Below are 21845 nucleotides of genomic sequence, written 5' to 3' on the forward strand. Positions count from 1 at the left end.
ATCCTCCCAGGCCCTATGATGGGTGACGGCAATGGCGAGGGGAACTCCAAACCCCCACCTCTTTTATCTCCTCACTGAGGGCTGTGTCCAACCCCTGTCTACTCATGAGCCTGTGTCCTTTGAGTCACACAAAGCTTGTGGACCCCCAACCATACCCTGTGGGCCTTACTATGGGTCCTCCCACTTCCAAGGGTGTGGCTGGCCTGGTCTTGGCCCAGGGTGCCTGCTGTGGGGCTGTAGAGGAGCAGCAGGGGCCCAGGTGACAGAGGGCACCCCCCCACCTCTGCCCACGAAGTCCCTAAGGGAGAGGGAGGAAGGGGTTGGGGCTGAGAGGGGCTCAGGTGACCTCACTGCCCCCCAGCTGAGCCTGGGGCCAATCCAGAAGCTGCTCTCTGGCCAGATAATCGATGGTCTGGGGGCCCCAGTGAGTGTGGGAGGTGGGGAGCCCTGTCAGAAATTCCTCCTGACAATGACCACATGCACCCACGGGCTGCCCTGCCTTCCCGGCTCCTGCCACCTTCCAAGTGAGGCGCCCACCACTCCCCGTTCTACAGGGAAGCGGCTGCTCGGGGAATGGCCTCAACACAAACTCCAGACATGCCCAGTGCCTGCCAGCCCCAGTGCCCAGCCGTAGAATTTCCCCAGCGGGCACAGCCAAGGGAAGCCCTTGAAGGTGGTGGGGGAGTGACACTCTGGAGGGCAGGGATGTCCCGGCAGAGGGATCAGTGTGTACAAAGGTTAGAGGTTCATCAGGGCTGCTCAAGGCTGCCCACACTGGCCCCAGGCTTCACTCTGAGGGTACTGCCCGAGGGCAGGGGTGGGGGCCCAAGGGCACCCTATGACAGACCAAAGTCAAACCAGATGGGCTGGGGGCCCCGTGGGGCAGTCGGGCCATTCGTCACCGTTATCTGCCCCGCCGCCGAAATCACAAACACATTTTTAAGTGAAGGACTGGCTGCCACCGGCCTTCGGGCCCTGATGCCGCACAGCTGTGGCCGCACTGGGGTGGGGGTAGGGTTGGGGGAAGGTATGGAGAGGGGGTATGGGGGCCAGCAAGCAGCAGCCCAAGGGAGGAATGCCTGCTGCCCCCCGACATGTCCCCCAAGGCTGCCCTGGAGGCTGAGCAAACGCCAAGCCGCCCACTGATATCTGTGGCCTCCTCTGCTTGGACCACTCTAGACCTAGGGTCAGGGACCAGGGAGTACTCCCCCAGCTCTGCCCTGGGCACCCCTGCCTCCTGCCTTCTTCCCAGAGCCTTGGCATCACAGATTTGCCCTCTGACCCCTACACTGACATCAGGGCTGCATGAGGGGACAGAGGGGCTCCAAGTGGGGGATACGCCTTCTGCAGGGAGCTGGTGGTTCAGTGGTCACTTCATGGGATGGAGCTGGGGGGCAAGACTCAGAAAGAAAAAGACAGAAATAGGGGCAAGTGATAGACAGAGAAAGAGATGGGAGAGACCCTGGTGCCTGTTACCAGAGACCCACCTTCCATGTCACACAAGGCCAGCAGAACCTCAGGGGCATGGCTATCTTACTCTTGCTGTGGTGGGCTATGTGACGACCCATCCTCTAGGGCGTGCAGGTGAGGGTGGGGCCGGGCTCCGTCTGGCCATCACTCTGGGAGCCAAATGCAGGTTCTGCCCAGCACCCTGGACCCCCAGGCAGGCCCATGGGGGTGGGGGGCGCCGGGAGAAATGGCCTGTGACGGGGGTGGGCGTCCCGGGCGGGAAAGCAAACAGTGTCAGCAGCTAATGAGCGGGAACCGGGCCTGGGGCCGGGGGCCTGGGGAGGGGCACAGCCATCGCTCATCCTGACAGGCGGACGGCGAGGGGGGCCGGGGACAAGAGATGGAGGGGAGCATGAGAGCCGACAGAGGGTCCCCTGGAGACCCGACCCTGCACACAGACAGACAGACAGACAGAAGGGAGGCAGCCAGGACACCCCCCACCCCCCTCTGGCTCCCATCCCCAGCTGTGGCCTCAGGAGACCTGACTTCATCATCTCCCCTGTTGGAGCTGGCTGGCTGCCCCCTCCCCCACTGAAGAATTTGCAGGACAGAGGAGAATGTCCAGGAGGGGGGGCTGAATGTGGGACCCCCGATTGCATGCTGGGGAGCAGGAATCTGGGGTCTTGAGGCCCTGCTGCTCTCTGGGCCTCAGTTTCCCATCTTTTCAAGGCAGAGGCGTACCCTGAGGTAGCCCTCCCTACCCTGACTTTTCACCATCCCTGTGGTGACTTCCCTCCCTGTGCGTAGCCTCAGCTGTCCTCAAGGTCCCCACCCTTCTAGATAGTCCTCTCCAAAACCTCGGTACCCCCAATAGGCCCAGTAGCAGTGGGTGGGCTGACTGAAATGGGGCAACAACTTTCATGTGCAGGACGGCAGGAACTGCTTCCCGCAGGTATGGAGTCAGCCCGCCATTTCATAGGTGGGAAGACTGAGGGAAGGGAGATGAAGGGGTTGGACATTAGGTCAGGCTCTTGGCCTCTATGCCTCTGGCAGACTGGAAGACCCTGCACCCCAGCTCTGGCCCAGGCAGAGCTGACCCAGGCTTTTAGCCTCCCACCTGCCCTGAGCACCCTGAAATTTCAGTTTCAGAGCAGGGGAGACCTCAGGAGCCCTCCTGAGTCCCTGCTGGCCCAGTCCTGGCTCCAGTGGCCCCGGAACAGCCTGGCTGGCTGGGTGTCCTGTAGGTGTCTGCCTGCGAGGTGTTCAGGCCCCAGTCCTGCCTAGCTGAGAGGGAGGGGCAGTCATAAATTCACACCGCCAGCCGCCCGCGGGATAAATGTGTCATCGACTACACAATTTATGAGTGCACCCCTGGCCTGAAAGGCAGAGAAAACAAGCCTCTGTGTACACATGGCGTGGCGGGCAGGGACGGGCTGCTGCTGGGGGCATGCAGGGCATGGCAGGCCAATAGGACACACGCATGCAGAAGGTGTGAGGACATGGACACGTTCATGGGGCTGTGGGAACACGGACTTGCTCAAACAGGGAGGTGGGGCTGTCCATCTCTGATACACCCCATCCCACACGCAGTGGCGCAATGACACACCCTCACACATCAGAGGTGGCACAGCATGCTAGGGAAACTCCATGGGCATGCCACTCAGAAGCATGTCGGGTTCTCCACGTGTTACACCCACACCTTCACAAGAATCTGACTCAGGAAAGGGAAGACAGGAAAGCTCTCTGAATGCGTGTGTGCATGTGCATGTGGGCATGTGTGTACACACGTGCACGTGCAGATGTGCACACATGCATCTATGCATGTGTGTTTGCACATGTGTGTGTTCATGTACATTTGTGCAATGTGCACATGTGGATGTGCATGTGTTTGCACACGTGTGTGTACTCACATGCGCTTGTGCATGTGTACATGTGCATGATGAAGGTTGTGGTGGGGGGACCTGGGCCACTGCACAGGGTGAAAAAGCAGAGGCAGAGACAAGCTGGCCCAAGGAGGACACAGGCAAGCATGCTGGGAGATAAGAATGTGAGGGAACAGGGCAAGTGGTGGTGCCTCTGTCCTGTTTAGGTCCCACCTGCTTTGAGGCTTGCCTGTCTCAGAGCCCTGCCAGTCCAGCCACTAAATACACCCGACATGGGCGCTGAGGGAGCGAGCATGACTCAGCCTTGTTCTGCTTCCAAGCCTGCAGACTGTCATGCCCATTGTCCACCTTGTCCACCGGGACCCTGTGGGACGTTTCCAAGCTCTAAGCTCCACTGGCGCAAACCTCAGTTATCCAACCAAGCACAGTGGCCCAAGTCTGAGAATGCAGGGTGGGGGGTTCCTGGAAGCCTCAGGGAGCACTCAGGGAGGATTGGGAGGACTCTAGGAGAATCTGGGGAGGACTCAGAGGACTTTGGGAGGAGCTGGGAGGATTTGGGAAGGATTCAGGGCGGACTCAGTGGACTCAAAACAGCATCCCTGAAGTCTGGCAAGGACTTGGGAGCTTTGTAGAATAGAGGCTGCGGGTCAGCTTTAGCTGTCAACACCTTCCATGGATGGTCTGGGGACACATTCACGCCGCAGCCACTCCTCCTGCTGGCCTTGCCACAAGAGGCTCAGGAGTGTGGACACCTGGGAGAACTCTTGTGGTGTCAAATGTCCAGTTCAGGGAGAAGGGGCTGACTGATGTCCCAGAGACCACTGTGGCAGAACCATGGCACCCTCAAATAAGGAGAGGCGGCATCATTGACTCCCCCACCAAGGACCCACAGAGCAGACACCTGGAGAGCTGAGCAGAGACCCCCCCACACACCAGAGACCCCAACACCAAGGTCTTCTACAGCAGAGATTCCCATAGGATGGACCCGCAGAGAGAAGACATGCAGAGCAGGGACCCCAGATGAGGGACCTGCAGCAGAGAGACCCACAACATAGGGACCATCTCCAAGGATCCCCAGAGCAAGGGGGGCCCAGGTGAGGCATTTACTGCCAGGAGAGACCCACGGTTCCCACAGGTCTGACCCCCTTTTCCCATAAAGAAAGCCGATGTTCTCCTGTACCCCCCTCCATTTGGACATCTCAAGATGGCGTGTCCATGGGCTTCTGCCTTGCTCTGGGTCTGTGTCACAGGAGCTCTCCTGGGCCTGCCCCCAGGCTGTGCTCCTGCAGGAAGGTGGGGCAGCCCCAGCTCTGCATACACCTTTAGTGGGCACACAGGGGCATGGGCGGGCATGCTGAGACAGGTGACTGTCAAGGGCGCCAGCCCCTCCCCAGCCCTGCCTAGACAGAAGCCCTTTCCTCGGTCTCTGCAAAGACTGGCTGGAATTCTTCAAGAGCATCTTTAAATAAACAAGCAGAGAGAAAAGCAAACTCCTCAATACAAATCACATCAAAATAGATTTCCATGCATACACATGGCAGAGCTTGGCCTTTGGTCCCCACACTTTAAGCCACTTCCTCAAAGCCCCTCTCAAGCTCGTGTGCCCACTCTCCCCCCAAGAGCACTATTGCCCGGGCTACACCCTCACCCCACCTCCCTGGACACCCAGCCCCAGGCTGCAGCCTCACTCTTGGGGGTGGGTATCCAGGCCCATCCACACACCTGGGCAAGAGAACTGGCTGCCATGCGGACCCTCTATTTCTCTTGAGGTCTGTACCCTCACACCCCAGGGATGTTCATTAGGCAAATCTTGAAGGATCCCGCCTCTGAGGGTTCCTTTATCCCACTGGGGGGTACAGTGACTTTGTGGGGATGGCCCCAGGATCCTGTGTGACTGGGACGGAGGCGGAAAGAGCAGCACCTGGGCAGGTGGAGAGAGGCGTGCAGACTGGTGCCTCCCTTACCATATGTGGGTCAGTCTGGCCCAGAGCCCCTCAATTTGTCTGACATGCTTAAACAGGGCAAGATGAGCCTCCGAGAGACACTGATGGTAGGGAGCTGATCAGTTCTCTTGGGATGGTCCTGTCAGGAGGGGTGGAAAGAAGAGTAGGGGATCTCTGCTAGGTAGAGGTCTGGGGACCAAGGGAGCTATACGCCTCCCCCATGTAGCCAGCAGCCTCCAGGCAGGGCTGCACACTGGTGGAATAAAAATAAAGATAAAAATGAATGAATGATTGAATGACGGCTACCCCTGCACACTTGGGCACTCTTCTGCCATCTCCCTCCTGTAGGTTGAGCCCAGCACACCTCCTGGCCCCTGCACTGTCGGCCTCCTCTCTGGAGAGGTGTCTCCTGACAGCACAGTGCTGCTCGCTCAGTCTGGATGTCCCTAGGAGGCCCTCCTAGTCCCCCCTCTGGACACACCGGGTCAGTGCTTTTGACATCCCAGGGCAAGAGGCAACTCAGGTTTGTTCAGAGGGTTAAGGGGACCATCCACGTGACGAGGCCCAGGCTAGCCCACAGGACACTCAGTGCCTCTTTCAGGCAGTGCCTCAGCTCAGAATTCTGAGCTCCAAAAGTCTTTCACGACAAGGAAGCTCCCATCTTCACCTCCACCACTCTTTGAGACAAGGCATGAAAGATTTCATGGAGGACATTGTGCATTTCCTTGTGTACAGGTGGCCTTATCTCTGCCACATGAGCCCTGAGGGGTTGTCTACAGGACAGACCCCTGGGGCAGGGATCACTGAGGCCGGCCTGGCTCAAATTTGGGTTCTGGGCAATGGGGTGCTGAGCACACGCCACAGGTTCTGGGAGCACTCCCACGGGCTCTCTCAAGCCTCACCCACCAAGTACTGACCCCTCCCCAAGGTGTGCTCACACCTGTGGATGTGGCCCCACCTGGCCCATCTCGGCACCCTTTGTCCAGCTGGCCTCAGCACCCTGGGGTGGGGTAGGTGGTGGTGAAAGGAAGGCAGGTCGGAAGGAGAGAGAGAGAGATGGCATTTCCCCTGAGATAGAGTGGACCCCAGGGAAGGCTTCACTGGGGAGGACCACTGACCCCCCAGTTCCTGTGGGGCCAGCCATGGATCTCCTAATAGGACTGGATGTCTCCCTGCAGACATTTCCTGTCTGTAGATAGAGAAGATGAGGGTGGTAAAAGTGTGCATCCAGTGTAGACAGCACTGGGTGTAGACAGAACTGGGCATGTGACTGCTGGGGAAAAAGAGAGGTGGGGCCAGGGGATGCCTAAAGGGCTGCTTAAGGAGGGAGGGACACAGCTAAGGCCAGGCCCAGTCAGCAGGACTAGTGACCCCAAAGACCTCCTTATCCTGGGGGGGAGTGGAGGGAGAGCCCCCTGCTGATTTATGGTCCCTCCAGGGTTGAAGGGAGTTAGCCTGCTAAGGCCTTGCTCCCTCCTTCCTTGTTTGGGGTCGGCTGGGGTGGGGTGGCTCTCAGCTGGTTTCCAGATGGGCCTGGTGGAGGGGGCTTTTGGGGTTGGGAGGCCAGACACCCTGAGCAAAGGGACCTGGCCTGTGTTAGCCGGCTAGCCATAGTTGCCTTTGTCTCTCTCTGTGGTTGTCTCTCTGTCTCTAGACCTCTCTCTGTCTCAGGCTCTGTCTCTGTCCTATGTAGCCCCCCTTCCCCATGGTGGCCTGGGTGGGTGGGAGCTGGTGATTTATCACCCGCTGCCTGTCTTCCATCGGAAACGTCAGGGGTGGGCGCAGACTGTGCAGTGAGCTATGGGCCCCCAGGGCTCTGCCACCCACCCTAATGTTGTTGCTCAGTCTGGGCTGCAAGTGTGCCCCCCGCCCCATGACATGGCCAGGGGTTCGGTCCTCCAGACCTTCCCAGGGCCTGGTCCACACGGGACCCACTCAAATTTCCATCCAGTGAGGGGCCTGCTCTAGGCTCCCCCTTGCCTCCCCAGGCTGGAAGGGGCCGACAGAGGACTTCTACATCCCTTCCCCCACCCCCAGATTGGTCGGGTGGTGGCAGAGCCTCTGTTCCACTTTCCGGGGAAGCCAGGCATCCGAAACAGAAGCGGCTCAGGCAACAGAAGCGGCTCAGGCCAGCCAGCCCCTCACTGTCAGCCTCCTTGCCCAGCTGGCAGCAGCTCTGCCCTGCCCCCGCCGCGGTGCACACAGCAGGGGCTCAATAAGTGTTTTCCGAGCAAACAGGCGTAGGGAGGGCGGAGGGCACACCTGGGCTAACCCCCACCCCACACCCCCACCCCCCTGACACCGCCCGACGGAAGAGGTCCCTTATCTTCCTGGTTGACGAGCTGTCAGCAAGCCTGGGGGGAGGGGAGAGAGAGGGGCGGAGGGGCGCGCACACCCCTCCCCGTCTGTCAGCGGCCCTCGAGGCACCCCTCCCCGCCCTCATGGGGGGGTGCCACCTGCCCACCCCTCTCGGCGATCCACCGCCCGCCGGCCTGGGCAAGTCCGCCATCTCCTGGCCTCTGTTTCTCCGCGGACCGGGCTGTCTGTATCCAGCGCTCACCTCGCCGCCCGCACCCCTGCCGGCGTTTCTGCAGACCGGGAGCGCCCTCTGGTGCCTGCCCGGGATCGCGGCGAATGAGGGCGGGACTGGATGGGGTGCGGGGCAGTACCCACCTATTACACTGGACACAGAGGTTACTACGAGAGGTCACTGACGGCTGTGTCTGCCCGGAGAATACCGTCTGTCCCTGCGGGGGCACACTCTATCCAACCCTTTGACAGCTCACTCACTCGTTAGCTGGCTGCATACAGGCTGGGATGTGGCTTGAACTCTTGGCCCACCTCAGGGGCACAGGCTTGAACAGTGTCCTGCGCTATGTGTCGGGCCAGGGCAGGGCTAGGAGGCTCCCTGCAGAGGACATGCTTGAGTGGGGCCTTGAATAATGAGGACGTAGTTACAGCAGGAAGGGACTGGCGTGAGCAAAGGTTCAGAGCTACTGGCCGGGTGGGGTAGGATACGCCAAGGCCGGATCCTGGTGGAAGGCAGAGGGTCCTGGGAGCCCAGGGAGGCTGGGAAGGCAGTTGTGAGGTTAGCAGACCCTTGGACTGCAGGGCAAGAGGCACCGAATCAGCCAGCCTGAGTGCTGAAGGTATGGGGGGCTGGGCAGGGCCTTTGAGTAGACCCCCACCTGTTCCCATCTGGAAGGAGTCTGAGGCCACATAGGGGACCAGCCTATCAGTGGGGAAGGGGCCCTGGAACAGATGTGTTGTCCATGAAATGGAGGACAACACTGGGGGGTGGGGCATGGTAGGCCCCTGGTCTGGGGGGAGGGGTATACTCCCCCTCCCTGAACAGGGTCATTCAGGGGCGCTCAGCTGGGACGGTTCACTTCCCCACACTCCTTGGAGGCTGAGGCCCCTGGGTCAGTATATGGAGGGTCAGCTTGGGGTCAGCATTGGGATTGGGGTCTCCCAGGCAGCCTGGAGAAAGCAGCCAGTGAGGGCACGCTGGCACCCCTCTGTGATCAGTACCTTGTCAGAAACAGGTCTAAATCATGGAGGACTGGCAAGAGGGGAGTGGGGATCCTGGAAGAACTACGGGGTACAGCTGCCCCATCCACCAGCAAAAGGTAAGTTCTTTCTTAGTTCTGACCATACTGTCATGTGAGCCGCTTTCCTCCATCCTGTCCCTCAGGGCCCCAATACCCACACTCTCATCTGGGCACTGGCCCAGGAGCCCTCAACCCTGTGGGCAGTGAGCAGTGGAGCTGGGCTCCTGCTGACTACTCCCAACAGTTCCTGTTGGGGTCTGGGCCTCAGGGCAGGGTCCTGTTGAGTTGGCAGGCCCGTTGCTCAACACCAGTCCGCACGGACTCACTGGATCCAGCCCAGGAGGCCTCCTCCTTCTGGCTGGGTCACCTAGGACCCCTGGGCCACTTTTTCCTGGGCCCTGCATTTGTCCTCCCCTCCCCCGAGAGCTTCAGTGAGGAGGAGAAAAGGAGTCCCAGGAGCCTGGTCTCAGCCACAGAGGAAGCTCTACTCAGCAGGAGACCCCTCTGTGGGATCTAGTTTCCTCCTCTGGAAAGTAGCGGGAACACCCCCAGCCTACAACACATTGGGAATGAGTTTAGAGAGTTGCCCGTGTACCTTGCTGTGACAACAACTATCACCTCTGACCCCACCAGGGGCTTTAAGGGTGCTAGGCCACCCCTGGGGAGGGAAGGGTGGCAGTTCATTTGTACAAAGGGGCCATCGTCTCCGATGTGATGATAAGGCTGTAGGAATGGCCGGATGCCCCACACCTGCCCACAAAGGCGGGGGTGGCTCCTGCCTCACGTCCTACCGGCAGCCCCGAGATAGCATCAGCCCAACCGGAGGGCCATCCGTCTTGTCCCACAAAAGCCAGGACAAAGACCATGTCAGCAGCAGCCTCCCCGACCTGGTCAATGGGGGCCGGGGCCTTCCTGTGCCAGGCAGCCAAGGCCCAGGCCTGAGGCTCCGTTGGGTGCCTGTTTGGAGCAATGGAAAGCAGCCTTCATTGTTCACAGGGCCGGCTTGGTGGAGGCCACACCTGGGGCGGGAGCGGGACCCCAGTATTGAGGAAGTGTCAGCCCCTCATTCAGTACCCGGGCCCCCTGTTAGCAGCCTGTGTTGCACTGGGGCACCCACAGAGGAGTCCCTGGCCCTAGTTGACAACCTGGGGTCTGGGTTGACTGAAGACACTGAGAAGGCCCTGGCTGGTCTGCATAGTCAGAGGCGCCCTCCCACAGAAAGTGGTGGCAAGAGGAAGACATGATTCCAGAGATTCTGCAACCCCTTGGTAGCCACTCACCCCTGCAGGGACTTTCCATGGACCCTACCTCTCATGGCTTGGGCCCCCACCCACCTGCCCTCCAGAGCTTCTCACTAGATGCCCAGGGAGCCCCAGGTAGGCCACAGACCATCCTCACTGTCCTCAATCCATCCCATACGACATGGTCACTGCCATCGGGGAAACCTCACACCTGGAGCTGTCCTCTGAGCCACCTTGTGGCCCCTCGCTGACCCGCAGAAAGTGCCACTCAGAGCATACTCTCTCACACAATACTGTCCTGCAGTGTCCTCACTGTCCCGTGTTCTCACTGTCCCGTGTCTTTGTTTTCCCGTGTCCTTGCTGTCCCCAGTGTCCTGTGTCCCGTGGCCTCACTATCCTGTGTTTTTGCTGCCCCACAATGTCAATGTCCTGTGTTCACTCCCCAGTGTCCTAGCTGTCCCCACAGTGTCCCCACTCCCCACTGTGTCCTTGCTGTCCCGTGTTCTTGCTGTTCACACACTATCCTCACTGTCCAATCTTCACTGTCCCCAGAATCCTCACTGTCCAAAGTGTCCTCTGTCTCCCCATAGAGTCCTCACTGTCCCCAGTGTCCTTACTCTCCCGTGTCCCTCACTATCCTATAGTGTCACTGTTCTTTGGATTTTTCTCTGCCTTCCTACTTGAACTTCTGCGCAAGTCAGTGGCTAAGAAGAGTTTACTCACTGACCTCGTTTGGAGATTATTTGGGGTGCATGAAGATGTATTGATGTGTCCCCTTGAACCACCTCTCAGGATTTTTTCTGTGGTTTGAGGAAGAGGGCTCCCAGGTGGAGGGTATAGAGACAGGTCAGATTGGGAGAAGGGGTTTATTCTTCACTGGAGTTGGGGGGGCGCAGGGTCTGGGCTGAAGTTGGGCTCCTGGACCTGCCTAAGCATCCAGGGCGTGGGCTCGCTGCACTAGGGGTGGGCGTGCAGAAGCCGGGCTCCCATGGACCAGGGCCTGCAGGGTCTGGCGGGCCTGGGAGATGGGGCCTGGGCAGAAATGAGAGGGTGCAGTTTAGGGCAAAGATTCCTCAGGGCAGGGTCCTGTCGAGCTGGCAGGCCCGCGTCGCTCAACGCCAGTCCGCTCCTCTCAGGACTCACTGGCTCCGGCCAGTTCCGCCATCAGTGGGGCGGTCAGCGACGAGCGATGCGCGGCGCGAGCGCTGGCTCGCAGCCTCCGCAGGCGGCACAGCAGCAGGGCCAGCAGCAGTGCGTGCAGCAGCCCGAGGCCGAGCAGCACAAGCTGTGTCGCCAGCGCCCCCCAGCAGAGCGCGCCTGGCGCGCAGGCGGCGCGCAGCTCTTCCTCTGCCAGGTAGGACAGCACGCGGCCTCGAAGCTCGGGAGGCGCTGCGCAGCGCAGGTCGCGGTAGAGCGCGCGCTCCTGGCGGCCCGCCAGCCAGGCGCGCAGCGGCACCAGGCGGCAGTCACAGCGCCAGGGGTTGCCGCTTAGATGCGCGGCGCGCAGCACGGGAAGCGCATCCAGCATCCCCGGTGGCAACGCCGTCAGGTTGTTGCCCGTCAGCACCAGTTCGGTCGTGTTGGGTGGGAAGGCGGCAGGCAGCGAGGCCCACGTCAGACCGCGGCGCCCGCAATCCACTCGCGTCCCGGCGCAGCGACACGGCGCGGGGCAGCCCGCGGCCGGGCGGCTCAGCGGCGCGAGCAGCAGGAGCAACAGGCTCAGCGCCCCGCGCGGCCCTGAAAGGGAAGCGCCGCGGTGAGCCGGGAGACCTGCAGGGCACCTGGGTGGGGGTCCCTCAGCACCCGGAGTGCCGAGCCTGGCTCCAGTCCTGCAGCCCCCCCCCCCCCCATTGTATGCAAACCTCGCCACCCCGACCACCTCGCGTACTGGCTTCAAGTCCCCTCTAACTCGGACCTAAATCTCTTCCTACTGCAGCCAAAACGATGGGAGCGTCTCCCAGCCCAACTGTTTAGGGAGCCGGGCTTGGCCCGCCACCAGACTCACCGAAGCCCATGGCGAGAGAATGGCGGCCCGGCTTGTGCTGGAGAGGGAAGCGTTTGCCAGAGAACTAGGCGATAAGGCCTCCGCTCTTGCCAGGCTGCTGCGCTCCGGTTGCACCCACCACGGAGCAGCCGCCCCTCCAGAAATAACCCCAAGGTTGTCGGACAGGCGCTGCGGCCACAGATAGAGCGCTATCACCAAGACCCGCGATGCCCGCATTTCCGCCCCCACTCACTCTGCAAGGAGCAGTTGGACACCCGCTGCGACGTTTACCAACATTGTTCTGTCACCAGGACAGGACTCCGCATTCAAAACTGAACAAAACTGCAGAATGGGTCATGGGGAAAGGTTCATGCCGGTGGAAGGGTGGCGGGGGGGCAAGGGCTGGGGAACCCAGGGTAACAGTGCTGCTGGGAAGAAGGGACCTCCAGCGACAGGGGGGAACGCAGACTAGGCATGAGGGTTGCCAGGGAAGGCCCACCACCCACTGCTTTTGGAGCCCTCGCAGGCCACAGCCATGGGGGCGGGGCATAGGTTATCAGAGGCATCCCAGCCCCAGCCAGCCTTCCCTGCAGCCAGCTGGCTTCCTTGGGTCTGGAGCGATCCTAAGTGCTTCTACAAACCTAACTCCCCGCTGAGCTACACCGGGTGAGGAGGGAAGGAGGATCTGGCCCACATTCACCCAAAGGGAGGTCTCAGCATATGCTGGGCTCCAGGGGGAGCAGGAGAACAGGGTTCCTAAATCCTCTCTGTGGCAGTGGGGTGGGGGAATAGGTCCAAGATCCGAGGGATCTGCTCCCTATTCTGCCTTGGTTTACCCGCCTGCCTGAGTAGGGCCTGGAATCTGAGTGCTGTGACCTTCTGGAAGGGGAGAGATCTCAAAAGTGAAGCCCAACCTAACTCCTGCTCCCCCAAGGCCAGAGGGGGCCTGTTGTGGGGGCTGTTGCCCAGGCCCCATGAAAGCAGATACAAATGAGGGGAGGGGCTGATGCTGAGAATAAATTAGGGTTGGTTGGGGGCTGTGACCCCGAGTCTCCAGGTCAGGATGGGAAAGGTCCGGGTTTAGGCCACTCTGGGATTGGGGTTGTGTCCAGGCCTGTTGGAGATCCAGATGAATCCAGGGTCGAGTCCAGGCTGGTCTAGGTGCAGGGGTGGGAAGGGCCAGCCTGGAAACTGGCAGTATATCCACGGCAGTGTGGGGCTGGGGTGGGGTCACTGGTCCTGCATTTGCTGCTTCATCTTCTGCAGCATCTCCTGCATGCGCCTCAGCTGGGGGTTGGGAGCAGGAACAATGGAGAGTGGGTGAGAAATTAGATGAGGGCCTGGCCCAGTTCCCGCTGCTCCAGCCCCTGCTCCTCCCCCACCGCCTCACCAACCTCCTCATCCTTCATCCTGATGAGCTTCTCCGTCTCAGCATCGGGGGTGGGCAGTGGCAGGATGGGGATGGGGCTCTCCATGCGACTGTCTTGGGTCAGTTTGCTGCAGGGTGGACAAAAGGGACAGTGCTACTGGGAGGTTCAGCTGACTCTGCCACTACCAAGGCTGCTCTCCTGAGCCCCCACATTTCTGGGCTGGCTCTGGGGACACAAGGTGCTGGGAAGCCAATTTCGGGGCTGGGGCAAGGTTCAAGTCTAGGTGGGCAGCCAGGACCAGGCTAGGTCCTGGAAACATGGTTGGGGCCATGAGGTGCAGGTCCAGGTTTGGAGTGGGCGGTGTGGCTTACCTGGTCATCTGCTGGATGCAGTGTGCACGGTAATTCTCATAGTGCACGTCGCACGTCACGTCCTTGAGGTCGTGCATGTGTGTGCGGATGAGCATGTTGCGTAGCTTCACAAAGTCGCAATGTGCCTGGTTCTCCACTGTGGGGAAGGAGCAGGCAGTGGGTGGGGTGCTGGCCCAGGGAAGGCTTCCCACCCCCCCCACACATGCACCTCCTGGACTTACCCTCCACAATGCCCCAGGGGTACAGTCGCCCCCGGACCCGCTGTCCCTTGGCCTCCACCACCGTGTTGCTGCCGATAACCGCAAAGGGCGCACTCTCCTGGGGATGCGCAGGTGCAAGGGCTCACACCCAGTTAGTATGGTTTCGGGGTTTGTGGTTGGAGAGGGGCGTGGGCACTCAGTGCCCGGTCAGCCCCTCTAGCATCACCATCAACAACCTCTTCCCAAAAGGATCCTGTCATCACTCCACCCCCCCATCCCCCTCTCCTCCACCCCCACCTTTGACCTCTCTGCTGCCAGCTGAGGCCAGAGCTGGTGCAATTTACACCCTAGGGCCTCTGACCGGCTGAGACCATGTCTCTTAGTGATGCCCCTGCTGACTTTGGTTGGGGCCAAGGGATTGCCTGACCCTGCTCCTGGCCTGGTGGCCACCTGTTCCCTGGCTTGGACTTGGTCATAACTACTCTAGCTGCTGGGGCACCCAAAGCCACACTCACCCTCTGGAGCACAGAATTCTGGGAGCCAAGGCATGCATAGCCCTGTGGCCATTGGCTGGGCCTTTCTGCTGGTGACCCATAGGGAGACTAAGGAGCAGGGTCACGGTGGGGGCCTGGCCAGCAGCTGTGGCTTTGGGTCCTGGCAAGTGCTCCATGACTCACTAACCACGTGGGGCCCAACTCCACAAGCCAGGCAGAGACATGGGAAACCCTAGCCCTCTCGGGCCAGGTGAAAGGGCTCTACTGCCCAGACTAAAGACCCCTGGCCCCGCCGGGTTGGGCCCGGGCTCAGCCCTTCTCCGGGCGCCTCCCTGCCCACCTTCAGTTCCCGATCCTGCTGCTTGAAGTCCTCGTCCTCGTCTGAGTCACACTCGGGGAACTGATACACATGGATCCCGAACTTGTCAATCTCCTCCCGGATCTGTGGTGGGGCAGGGCTATCAGATTCAGGGCTAGCTAGGTCCCTTGGGCCAGATGTGGTGGCACCTGGGATCAGCACACCTGGTGCTCTCAGCCCAAGCCCTGGGCCAGGCCCCACTGCAACACAGGCTCACCCGCTCCTTCAGCTTCCGGATCTCGCCAGGGACCAGACAGTCAGCTTTGGCAATGAGGGGCACGATATTCACCTTCTCATGCAGAGCCTTCATGAAACCCACGTCCACTGGTCGCAACCTGCAGGGGGCAGCCAGGGTGGTGAAGGGCTGGTGGGGGTGATGGGGTCGGGATAGCTGTGGGGTTATGGGTGGGGCTTTACAGAGGTGGGTGGCCCCTCGCCCCAGGACAGTTACGCACCCATGGCCAAACGGAGAGATGAAGTACAGGCAGCAATGCACCCGGTTGTCTTGGATGTTCTTGCGGTTGAGACCACTCTCATCACGGAAATACTGCTCAAACTGCTGGTCCACATAGTCGGTGATGGGCTTCCAGCTGTGGGCAGGGGGCGCATGAGGCCAGGCTGTGAAGGTGGCCCGCCAGCCCCGGGGGAAGCCTGGGTCAGCCTGGGGAGGGACCATTTCTCAGCCAGGCCTTCCTCACCATTCAGAGTTGTTGACGGCGTCCCCGAAGCCCGGAGTGTCCACAATGGTGAGCTTCAACTTGACGCCCTTCTCCTCGATGTCCACTGTGTGCTTCAGAATCTCTACCGTCTGGCTGATGCGCTCTTCAGGGAAGGGGACATGGCTTGGAGGGGCCTCTCTGACCCTCAGCACCCCCCCCTTGGGCAGCCAGAACCATTCTCATCCATCCTAGTGTTTTGGCCACAAGGCCTGACTGTGGTCTGGGCCACTGCTCCTGACCCCTGAACAGGAGACCCATGCTGTCACAAGAGAGGAGTGGGGCTGGACCTGGAAGGGCACCCTTTGAAGGGTGTGAACCAGTGCCAGGACAGTGACAGGTCCACTCACCCTCAGCACTGAGCAGCTTCCGGTCCTTGTACAGGTCGGTCAGGAAAAGGCTGTGGACCAGTGTGGACTTCCCCAAGCCTGACTCACCTGCTCACAGGTAAAGTGAAGGAGTTGGGTTAGGTCCAAGGCCCCCACGACAGCCTGGCCAAACAGTGGCCCCAGTCACCCCACCTGGGAGTCTCGCCCACTCACCTGCCACCATGAGTGTGAAATCGAAGCCCTTCTTCACTGACTTCCGATGCACCTGGTTGGGCAGCGTGGCAAAGCCCACGTACTGCTTGTCGATATCCTGGGGGCAGGGGTGTGGAAGGTCAGGGGTACTCTGGGGCTCCTTGGTAGCCACATGCCCTGTTCCCTACCAAGCTCAGGCAAGGCGGAAGCAAAGGACCAAGTTCCCAGAGTGGGGTGTTCCAATAGAAGAAAGGGGGTGAGGTACTGCAGGCAAAGGCCTGGAGGTGGGAAGGCAGGTTGGGGGGTGGCTGATGAAGGCACCCTTGTTTCAGCTTCAGCGAGGGGTTTTGCAGGGACCCAAAACTGGTGTGTGTGCGTGCGTGTGTGTGTGTGTGTGTGTATGTGTAGGGGGAGATGTCAGGCCACAGCAGACACACTGTCCTCGCTGGAGAACACCAAAACCGAGCCCCTTCAAACATTCTCTCCACCCTTCATAGGGGGGAGAAGCCCAGGACTCAATATTCACCCCTCCCTGAGTGTACCAGGGGGTGGGAGGCCCCATGTGGCTCCCATCCAGCCGCGGGGGTGGCTGGCTGCTGCAATGGTGGAGCAGGGGCTATTTATAGACAGCAGTGCTGAGCCTCCCCCTCTGGCGGGTCCGGCGCCCACTCCCTGTGGACCCTTGCCCTGCCAGCCCCTGTCACATCCCAGAGCCCTGGGGCCTGGCCCCAGCGGGCGCACACACACACTGACCCACATTCCACTCCCTTCTCCACACACACCTTGAGACGCCTCTGGGCCTGCGTCCGCGGTGACAACAGCTGCTCCACCAGGCGGTCCTGGGGTGCTGCCAGAGAGTCCATCGCAGCGACCCCCCAGACCCTGCCGGAGCCTTGGGACCCCAGACCGGGTCAGGCCGACACGGGCCCGGCGTTCTCCAGGGACTTAGGCGCGGTATTGCCTTAAAGCCCTGTTTTCACTCCCGTTTTAGGGACACGGGAACTGAGGCCGGGAGAAGGGACGTGGCCCACCCGGGGTGCCGCTGACCCTGGAGGCCGCGCGAGCCATCCCCATTGCCTCTGCGGACCCGCCCTGAGCCGCGCGGCGTCGCAGCCACAGCCGGCCCTGCTCAGCACGAGAACCAGAGGCGGGGCTCCGCGCAGAGACCGCCCCGCCCGCGCTGTCGCCGGGAAACGGTCGCCTGGAAATTGGGCCGCGGGCGGAGCCACCGGAAAGCTGCCGTGAAGGGCAGGGCCGACCGAGTACAGGCGCAGGGATAACGCGGCGCAGCGAGTACGGGGAGCTCAGCTGCCGGACCTGCGGCCTCAATCCAGGCGTCGGGACAACCGAGGTGGAGAAGGGGGAGAGGAGACCGGGTCCCACCCGCGGACTCGAGGGGTGGGGATAGGGGTGGGGGTCCGCTGCGTCTGTGGCGGCTGCGTCCCGCCCCCCCATAATTGCGGCGTGGCTTCCGCCCGCTAGAGGGCGCCAGAGGCCGCTCCCGTGCCCCACGCGCACCCACGCGGGACCAGCCGGTGTACCCGGCTCGCCTCGCAGTCTCTGAAGGAAAACCGCCCGCAGTGTCACGGCGCCCCACTACCTACGGACACACCCTTCGTGGCACTGCCCCCTCCCCTCTGCTTGGGACTGACCTGCCCCCTCCCACGTGTGTGTGTGTGTGTGTGTCTGTGCATGCTTGGGGGATTCTTAACCAGCGTGGTCCCCGAGACATGTAGGGGGATGATAGGGCCCACCTCCCCAGCCTGGACCTGCCTCCATCCCCGCCCCAGGCCCAAGGAGGCTTGCAGCAGGAAGGGGACCAGAGCACTAGCCGCCTACCCAGCTCTACCTCCGAAACTTTGGAAGCTGCAGTCAGCATGTCGCTCTACAAACCCGACTGCCACCCATGTGCTGCCACAGCTGTCCCTAGACAGCCCTTGCCAACAGAGATTTGGGTGTGTGGAATGGGCCCTCTCCCCGCAGGCACTCCCTCTGAGCTTCTCTGCCTGGTCTGACCCACAGGACTGGGCATATGGGGACTGGAGAGCTCCAGTCAGCTCAGCCCTCACCCCCCTGTGGCCACCCCAAGGACCACAGTGGTCTTCTGAGCCACAAACCCTCATCACCCCCTCCAATACCCCAACAGAATGTGAACAAGCCAGGGCCAGCTGGGCAGGAAAGGAGGTCTAAAAAGCTGGGGTTGAAGCGAAGTGCCCCCTGGACTCTGTGTGTCGGTAAGGACAGGCAGCACCCCCAGCTCTCCCCCACCCACCCCTGTTGCAGGAGCCTCTGTACCCTTGTCCAGGCTCGTGGTGCTATTGTGGGGCCTGGAGGCCGCTGGCACCTGGGGAGGGGGGGTGGGCCCACAGCTGGGAACAGGAGAGCCTTTCATGTAAGAGGAGAGTGTGGAGAGCCGGGGGAAGCCACAGGGACCCCCAGCTCTCCCAGCCAGGGCCCCAGTCCTTGCTCTGAAAAAGCCTCCTCACTAGCCCCAGCCCTCTGCCATGCTGACCTGCAGGAGGCCTCTGGGCTGAGTCCCACTCTACCTCTACCCTGGGACCACTTTGGACATGGCCTCAGCACCACCCAGAAGGCTGACATCTCAGGTCCAGGGCGTCCCCAGGAAGCAAGACCTGGGCCTGGGCCTCAGGCTGAGAGGGAGACAGCACTCCACAGCCTGGTGTCTAACGGAGTTTGTTGCTCCCAGACTGACTCAGTTTCCCCTTTGGTAAGGCACAGCTCAGGAGAGTGAGTCTTACTCTCAGCTCCCAACCCTTCTGCCCCATCACCTAACTGTGCCCAGACAGGGCCTGTGGACTCCTTTAGGGAGTCACCAGGAAGGGGCCCTGCCTCTCCTTTTCTCTGGTTCCAAAGCACAACAAATTTCCCTCAGGGCTTCCCGAGACCTAGACACAGCTGCGCCCACCTCCTCCCACAGCCTGAGACTCTCGAGGCATTTCCATTCTTAGAATCACCAGCGTCAGCTCTGGAAGCTGCCACCAGAGTCAAGAGAGACCCCATCTCTGCCGGACACCGGGTGGGGGTTGGAGGAGGGGCACATAGCCACCAGAACACTCCCCACTGCCTGAAATGTGGCAGAAGCACAGAGGGTCACCAGAGCTCCCCCACCGCATTTCACAGAGTGTGGACAAGCTACGATCACCAACACTGGTAACAGTGAAGCCACACATGCTCCCCCAGGCCCATGGGATCCTGCCCCAAAACACCTGGTTCCCTGGCCCTGATCCCAGGGCTCCCCTTCTGCCTGCATGGTGCCCTCTCCCTCAGGTCCTGGGGCAGAGTATGGGTGAGGCTGGCTCCTAGCTGACCTGGGGTGGGGGGCAGACACAGGCTTGAAGACTCTCACACCTCCGCAGGATAGGTCCCTGGGTGGTGCTGGGCAGAACTGCCCAGCCCAATGACTCCAAGTGCCTGCAGGCCCAGGAGAAGCAGTGGGGGCTGGTCTCCCAGGCCTCCCCTCTTTCCTTCAAACAATAGCCTGGTGGCATGTGTCCCTGCATCTCAGGCATTGTCTGACTGCCCATGATGGGGAGGCAGTTCCCCGTCTGGGCTCCCTGGGGAGCCCCTCACTGGCAGGGTAAGGTTGACAGGGCCCCTCCCTACAAGCCTGAGTGTCTCAGGGCGGGGCACATCCCTGCCAGGAGACTGGCACCAGACAGCCAGTGACTCCAGGCCCTCACCCTACCTGCCAGGCTGCCTCTGGCCCACCTGCCGCACCCTGGGCCAGGACTTCGGGGTTCCACCCAGCACCTACCCGGTGAACTCTGATCCCTGACCATGGCTGCCAAGGCCACACTGATACCAGAGTTGGGCCCTCCTTTTCTCCCCCAAACATGGCTGTTCTCAAGTCAGAGGCCCCAGCAGGGCTGTTCCAGAGCCACCAGCCCTCACTGGTTACCCATCCTCACCCCACTCTTGGGGTCTCCAGCTCTGTTTAACCCTGACTTCATCTGGGTTTCACAGTGGGTGCCCAGGCCAGCCTGCTGTTGGGTCCTGCATTCCTGGAGGGTGGGGACCAAGCCAGCCCCTTTGGGTGGCCACAAGCCTATTTGTACCCACTAGTATGGAAGACCAGTGCTGGGCTCAGGGATGACTCAGACCAGGCCCTGGAGGCTCCCAGTCTGGGGAAGAGGCCTGGCCACATATCAGCCCATTCAAATTGGTGTGTGGGGTGAGGGGGCATAAGATGCAGAGGAGTGAGGTGGGTGGGCAGAGGCTCCCTTGTGGGGCTGCTCAGGGTCTCTGTGCTGGTGGGTGAACACAGAGACCCCTCCCCTCGCCTGTGGCCTGTCATAAACAGTGGCCTCACTCAGGACCCTTAGCACATGGCCTAAGGCCAGGTCAGCATGGAGATGCTGGCGCTGGACCAGTGGGACGGGGCACCCCCTTCTTGGGAGGGGTGCATGCCCCTGCTGTAAGAGTCAGAGGCCAGGTCCCCGTGGCATGGCACCCACTCCTCCGGTTCGCAGCCCCATACATGGCAGAACTGCCCAGGCTGACAATCGGTTATCGCGACAGGGCAGGGTGACGGCGGGGTGATGGCTGGCGGGGGCGGGGTCGCGCCTGGGCGCCGGAGGCGTAGGTGCTACAATGGGTGACAGCCAGCGGGATAAGAGGCGGAGCGCACGTACCTGCTTGTCCTCTGCTGGGTCAGGGTTGGGGTCCGGTCGGGGTCCGGGTCCAGGCGGGTCCGGGCCGGCGGGCAGGGGAGAGACGGAGAGACACGGTGAGAGGCGGGCGGGCGGCGGGGACAAAGGCGCGCGCGGGCGCGCGGGGAGGCGCCGGGCTCACCTGGAGTCGCCAGCTTGCTCTTGTACCGCAGGCCTGTGCTCATGGTGGCCGCCGGCGGGGGATGTGCGGCGGCGGGCGCGCGGGCGGGGCGCGGTGACGAGCGTTGAGGCCGAGGCCCGGCTGCGGGGTGACCGGCCCTCCGCGCGCCGCCGCCCGCCCCGCCCGCGCGCCCAACAGCCAATCGGCGCCCGCCGCGCCCACGCGCGACCCAGCGCGGCCCGCGGGGGCGGGGTCCTGGGCACCCCCCACCCGCCCGCGCCCGCGCAGCCCCTGGCCTCTGGGCTACGCCCTCCGCTCCATCCGGCCAGGGTGCGGTGCCCACTGCCCGACACACTGCCCCACCTCCTGTGTCCCCCTCTCCAGGCCCAGACTCTGACTCCCTCCGCTCTAGCAGCCCCTGGTCCTGCCAGGCCCTCTGACCATCCGCCTATGGCCCTTCTGTAAAGCATGCCCCCTGGGGTCTCTCACAGCCTCATGCCAGCCCCTGCTCTGCAAACCCCCTCTGCTCTGTAGACCCACAGGCAGACTACTACCACCCTGAGAATGGTGGGATCCAACAGCGAGGGGCACTGTGAAGGGAAGGCCAGGGCTTGCACCCCATTTACATGTGAGGAAGCTGAGGCCCCAGATCTACAATGAGTCCACGGAAGTCACTAACATGAGTGCTTCCCGACCTCTTTGTCACTATCACTCCTGGTACCCTCGGCCTGGACCTTCCAGGAGTGCCACCAAGTGGCACATGTGGAGCCTTCCGTCCCTCAGAAAGGGACAGTTGGGCCTGTGGTTACCACCTCCCCAGGTGAGGGCCCCTTGGAGGGAAATGGCCTGATGCACCGTCCATAGTTAGGAAACCCTTCTCCTCCAACTCCTCATGTGCTCCTTGCTCCCTCCACTGGACCCTGGGCTGGGGGTGATGGGTGGCCCTGGGGCTCCTCCATCTCTAAAACACCAG

The 21845-nt window shown here is 61.6% G+C and overlaps 2 protein-coding genes across 4 annotated transcripts; both read right to left on the reverse strand.

Moving 5' to 3' along the window:
- Positions 1–10919: 10919 nt before the first annotated feature.
- On the reverse strand, positions 10920–12212 carry GP1BB (glycoprotein Ib platelet subunit beta). Its single transcript, XM_019755928.3, has 2 exons — positions 12073–12212; positions 10920–11804 (listed from the first exon to the last, which is right to left on the reverse strand). The coding sequence occupies exons 1-2, from the start codon at positions 12080–12082 to the stop codon at positions 11200–11202; spliced, it is 615 nt and encodes a 204-aa protein (XP_019611487.3). The 5' UTR covers positions 12083–12212; the 3' UTR covers positions 10920–11199.
- A 121-nt stretch (positions 12213–12333) lies between these two features.
- On the reverse strand, positions 12334–21042 carry SEPTIN5 (septin 5). Of its 3 annotated transcripts, none has more exons than XM_019755927.3 (12): positions 20894–21042; positions 20734–20744; positions 16103–16199; positions 15911–15997; positions 15543–15666; positions 15300–15434; positions 15062–15179; positions 14827–14928; positions 14014–14110; positions 13793–13928; positions 13446–13548; positions 12334–13338 (listed from the first exon to the last, which is right to left on the reverse strand). In XM_019755927.3, exons 1-12 carry the CDS (start codon positions 20934–20936, stop codon positions 13282–13284), a joined length of 1110 nt encoding a protein of 369 aa, XP_019611486.1. In that variant the 5' UTR covers positions 20937–21042; the 3' UTR covers positions 12334–13281. The 3 variants fall into 3 exon arrangements, with proteins under 3 accessions (XP_019611486.1, XP_019611485.1, XP_019611484.1); XM_019755926.3 differs by having other exon boundaries at positions 20734–20747; positions 20894–21041; XM_019755925.3 differs by lacking the exons at positions 20734–20744; positions 20894–21042 and adding an exon at positions 16864–17467.
- Positions 21043–21845: the final 803 nt, after the last annotated feature.

The sequence above is a fragment of the Rhinolophus sinicus genome, chromosome 9 (genome assembly GCF_057876585.1).
Source record: "Rhinolophus sinicus isolate RSI-liver-muscle chromosome 9, RSI-T2T, whole genome shotgun sequence".
Lineage (NCBI taxonomy): Eukaryota > Metazoa > Chordata > Mammalia > Chiroptera > Rhinolophidae > Rhinolophus > Rhinolophus sinicus.

Excerpts from the sequence above, each read along its gene's own strand:
- SEPTIN5 (XM_019755925.3), bottom strand. The coding sequence starts at position 16,944 with ATGGACTCTCTGGCAGCACCCCAGGACCGCCTGGTGGAGCAGCTGTTG. Across the intron at positions 16,200-16,863 it reads AGGCCCAGAGGCGTCTCAAG|GATATCGACAAGCAGTACGT; the intron begins GTGTGTGTGGAG and ends CCCTGCCCCCAG. Across the intron at positions 14,929-15,061 it reads TCCGGAAGCTGAAGGAGCGG|ATCCGGGAGGAGATTGACAA; the intron begins GTGAGCCTGTGT and ends GCCCCACCACAG.